Below are 4911 nucleotides of genomic sequence, written 5' to 3' on the forward strand. Positions count from 1 at the left end.
TAACACTTCTAATCTTCGACATTTACGAAATGGTATATGGCTTAATTGTTTTCCAAGTGCCATAAAACTCTTTAAAAAACAAAATAAAGAAAGACAAAACAACAACAACAACAACAACAACAACAACAACAACAACAACAACAACAACCCAACATAAAAGCCACCAACACAAAAAAAAACATAACCTTGTTTCCCACGTTCTCCTTCATTCAACGAGATTGTCCTCCCCAGGCCAAGGTGGGTGAGGTGTGTACAGATGTAAGCACGTGCGACGATGGAGAATGCTGCCAGATTAGAGTCAATTCGGTTTGGCGTGCGAAAAATGGTGAGTCATGGGCTCAACTGACCTCGGGTATAACGGAATAACTATACCCTTATTTATAGGACCAGAAATAGCTCAGTGTAAGGTAGAGCTGGGCGAAGAAGCGATTCCGGAACCGATTCCCACGATGAATGTTACGAAAGAAAAGTTCCGACTCCTTTTTATGTAAACGAACGGTTTCCAGTTACTTTGATCATTAAAATCTTCTTTTGTTGTTAGAATTTGTTTTTGAAAAATAAAAGTTGATTCTTTGTAGTGTTCCGAAATCTAGGTTCTCCTAAATCCTGAAGATGTTAGGGCCCAACCAGGTAACCATCTGAAGAAGTCGAATCTTTAGAAAGTGAGTCATTGGGTTCGGAGTCGATTCCTACGATTCCTAGCTTTCAATAATCGGCAACGTGGCCGCCCAGCACTAGTATAAGGAGTTATATGAGAGAGTATAGAATGATCTAGTATGCTGACTCTCTGACTATACTGTTACCAACTTAAAAAAAACTAAACAACACCGATGATGTTTGTGGCGTGGGGTGGGTGGGCGGTCTCACACCTGTGTTTGTTCATTTTCTGTTCTCAAATTCTCAAGTATTCAAAACTTTTTTCGAACAAAGTACATCTTGAAAGGATTGCCCCCCCCCCCGGGCCCGGGGGGGGGGGGGGGGGGGGGACAAAACCTTAACCTAAATAAAAACCCAACCAAAAAAGCCCAAACCAAACCATCCCTTTTTGTCTGCAGGAACTTGTCAAAAGATTGTGAAGGCAGGGGAGACCTGCGACAACCAGGCACAGTGGCGTGGAGAGATGTGTGCTTGTGAGAAGGGATTCCTCTGTTACTCTAAGCCTCTTGGTAAGTTCGACTTTGTCGGGGCGTCGTGGTGAAATCATGCACTCGTCAAAATAATGAAGAAAATGAAACCCGCATCTTTCTACCTGTTGGGCAATTTTTTAAAAATCGATAAAATTTTTAAAATTTTACATTAAACCGTTTATCTACATTTAACTTTTACTTTTGCATTCTCTGTTTCCGTTAAGTGTCGAGGGGAGATGCAGTTTTTAAGGTATCCCAGCTTTCACATCCATTTAAAAATGTATCATTTCTGTTTGGAATTTACAGAAAAATGTTGATCAAACGCTTGAAAATTGTAAATTTACAATTTCCAACGACAATTAAGCTTTGTAAGTCATCAAACTTTGGCGGCCAAGTTTTCTCTAACTTTACCTTTGACACTATTATTATTATTATTATTATTATTATTATTATTATTATTATTATTATTATTATTATTATTATTACTATTATTATTATTATTACTATTATTATTATTATTATTATTATTATAATAATAATAATAATAATTATTATTATTATTATTATTATTGTTATTATCATTATCATTTTCATTATTATTATTATTATTATTATTATTATTATTATTATTATTATTATTATTATTATTATTATTATCATTGTTATTATAATTGCTGTAGTAGTAGTAGTAGTAGTAAAGATTGAGAATGAAAACGGTAATATAAGATTGTATGTGTTTATTCTACGCTATTTACCTATCATTTACATTTGGTTTAACAAAATCTCTACCTCCTGACTTCTTGACTAAACTATCCTGCATTGATATAATGTTCTGAACTTTTCCGTGTCATTGTTTCAATTCAGGGAACGCGAAGACAGCTGTGTGTGAGAAGCCAAGACCCGTGCAAAGCACGCCCTTACCCGTACAAAGACAACCCTTCCCTGTACAAAGACCTTTCCCTGTACAAGGCCTTCCCCCGCATCCCCCACCTCCTATGTGGTTTTGGTTTTGATTTAGGCAAGAGAGATAAACGTCACAGAGCCAGGCTCACGGTCAAGTCTGAGTGTGATTAATAATAATAATAATAATAATAATAATAATAATAATGATAATAATAATACATTGCATTTATATATCTCTCTCTCTCTCTCTCTCTCTCTCTCTCTCTCTCTCTCTCTCTCTCTCTCTCTCTCTCTCTCTCTCTCTCTCTCTCTCCCTCCCCCCCTCTCTCTCTCATGAGAGTAAAAGCTTTGAGCGCTTTACATCAATCACATGGTCCCTGAAAAGTAATAATTCCTGAAACTAAGACTCTAAGATACAGGCATGCCTAGAGGGGACTGAGATTGATGACTTCAGGCACAGCATAATGATGGACTGATTTATTGTTGCGTGCTGCGGTCTTGACAATTAATGTCACAGAAATAAGCCAAAAACTTCACAGATTCCAGATTTTTTAAAGTGTGTTTTTTTGTGTTTTTGTTTTGTTTTGTGTTATGTTCTTGTTTTTGTTTCATTGATCATTGATCCTTTTTTTCTGGATGGTATTGGTGGCGTTGCTAATCCAGTGGCTAGGTTTCCGGTCTCGTAACCGCGAGACTGCAGGTTGGGAGGTTTTAGGATTTACTCGGTCCTACGTTGAGGTTTCGGGAAAGGTAATTTACACAAATGTTCTCATTAAGCACAGTCCTATCGGAGGTGGACGTTAAATTCGGAGATCCATCCTCTTAAATAACCTTGATATGTTTGCAAAGGGCGGTCAACCTATCACTGAGCACATACTGCCCATCGACTTTGTCTTATTAAAGTCCGGGGCCTGTCAGATTTTCCTTCATGGAACGGACAAAAGCTACCCTTTTGGCACAATTCGACCGAATTCGACCCTGACCTTCAAAGCCAAACGCGTCTGAGTCGAACCAGTAGTATCTCACAAGAATGACAGCTTTAAATTTTGCCTCTTCCTGGATATAATTCGGCTGACCCCGACCTCATCCATTAAAATCGTTTGGCAGTGTGCACTGGGTATTAATAAAGCTATACGGTGTCCTTTAAAAAAAAATTTTTTAGATAGTATCAGAAAAACAAAAACAAACACAAAACCTACTTGGACACATCCTTGTCGTGTACACTGTGACGTCAGATCTCCTGATGAGTCGTCGGAACGAAACTGAAATAATCCTGGACGTTGGTGGAAAAATGGGGCCAGTTAATTTTCGAATTATCGTATGAGCTTCTTCGCCATATTTCTCTAAGTAAAGTATTGAAAGCTTTAGGCTATTATGTATTATAGTGATTAGCTTACACTACGAGGAGTCCAAAAGTAATGCAAGCTGTTCGTTATTTTGCACAATTTTGCATCAAATTAGATGAAATTCAGCTCACAAGTACTTGCACATGTACTTTTGAACCCAAATTGTTAAAATTTAAGTTTCTTTGATTTTTGCCCGAATGACGTAACATCAAAATGGCTGCCTGCCCCCTTGAGGGTCTGTCAGAGGCAAAGAACGGTGATTGACTTCTTTGTTTTAGAAGGAGAATACATCGGTAACATCCAAAAGAAACTTCAAAATGTTTACAAAGACCAAGCTCTAGATTTTGGCACTGTATATAGATGGGTTAGAAGTTTGAGCAATGAACCGGAGGAAAAGGAAGAGGTGCCCATGTGCTTGTCAGACAAGCATCGTCCCGAAGAATCAGCTGAAAAAAAGCACGGCAACCGTGTTTTGGGACATTCATAGAGTGCATCTCACAAATTTTTTTTTCACCAAAAGGAACAATTGTCAATTCTGAAGCCTACATTGAAACACTGAAACGACTGAAAGCGAGAATACGACAAGTCAGACCATATTTGAACGTGGAAAGAGTGATTTTTTTATTACAATGACAAAGCCCGCCTGCATACGAATACCAGAACAAGGGAGACAATCACCCCGTTTGAATGGAAAACACTCACATCCAGCTGATTTTTCAGAGTTGGCACCCTCAGACTTCCGCCTGTTTGATCCTCGAAAAGAGTCATTGAGGTCAACACTATGGAAACAATGGAGAAATAAAGATTGCTGTACACTTAACACGAACCTGCTCAGTTTTACAAAGGTGGCATATGTAGTCTTAGTAAAAGGTGGACAGTGGCTATTGAACAAAATGGAGACTATGTTGAGATAGAGAAATCTGATCCTCAAATGTTCCCCTTCAAATTGAGGTATGATAGTTGCCAGAGCGTTCTTCTTCCTTTAAGTTATAAACGAACTTGCATTACTTTTTGACTCTTTCTCGTACTTCAACTTTTCTTACTTGCTATTCACTGTTGTCTTTTTATTCAACTTGTTTTACATTCCTTATCTCTGTGTGTTAGTCAATCTGTCTGTCTCACCGTCTCTTTGTCTCCTTGTCTGTCTGTCTGTCTGTCTGTCTGTCTGTCTGTCTGTCTGTCTGTCTGTCTGTCTGTCTGTCTGTCTGTCTGTTTGATTGTCTGTCTGTCTGTTTGTCTGTGAAAAGCTGAACCTTACAACAAAAGACGTCCACCAAAGAGAACAGAAATGTTGTAATGACAACATCAAAGACTTCATCAAGAGAGAGAGAGAGAGGGAGAGAGAGAGAGGAGAGAGAGAGAGAGAGAGAGAGAGAGAGAGAGAGAGAGAGAGACAGAGAGAGAGAGAGAGACAGACAGACAGACAGACAGACAGACAGACAGACAGACAGAGACAGAGACAGCGAGACAGAGAGACAGAGAGACAGAGAGACAGAGTAAGAGAGACAGATAGACAGACAGATAGACATAGAGAG

The 4911-nt window shown here is 38.7% G+C and overlaps 1 protein-coding gene across 1 annotated transcript; it reads left to right on the forward strand.

Annotated features, from left to right (window-relative positions):
- Positions 1 to 231: 231 nt before the first annotated feature.
- LOC101852073 lies at positions 232 to 2178 on the forward strand (the record flags this gene model as incomplete). The annotated part of the gene is given in 3 exon segments (XM_013090536.2): positions 232 to 325; positions 1056 to 1166; positions 1992 to 2178. Coding segments are annotated over 3 exon segments (354 nt in total), but the record flags the coding sequence as incomplete, so codon positions are not given.
- Between the last annotated feature and the right edge of the window lie 2733 nt (positions 2179 to 4911).

The sequence above is a fragment of the Aplysia californica genome, unplaced genomic scaffold (genome assembly GCF_000002075.1).
Source record: "Aplysia californica isolate F4 #8 unplaced genomic scaffold, AplCal3.0 scaffold01326, whole genome shotgun sequence".
Classification (NCBI taxonomy): domain Eukaryota; kingdom Metazoa; phylum Mollusca; class Gastropoda; order Aplysiida; family Aplysiidae; genus Aplysia; species Aplysia californica.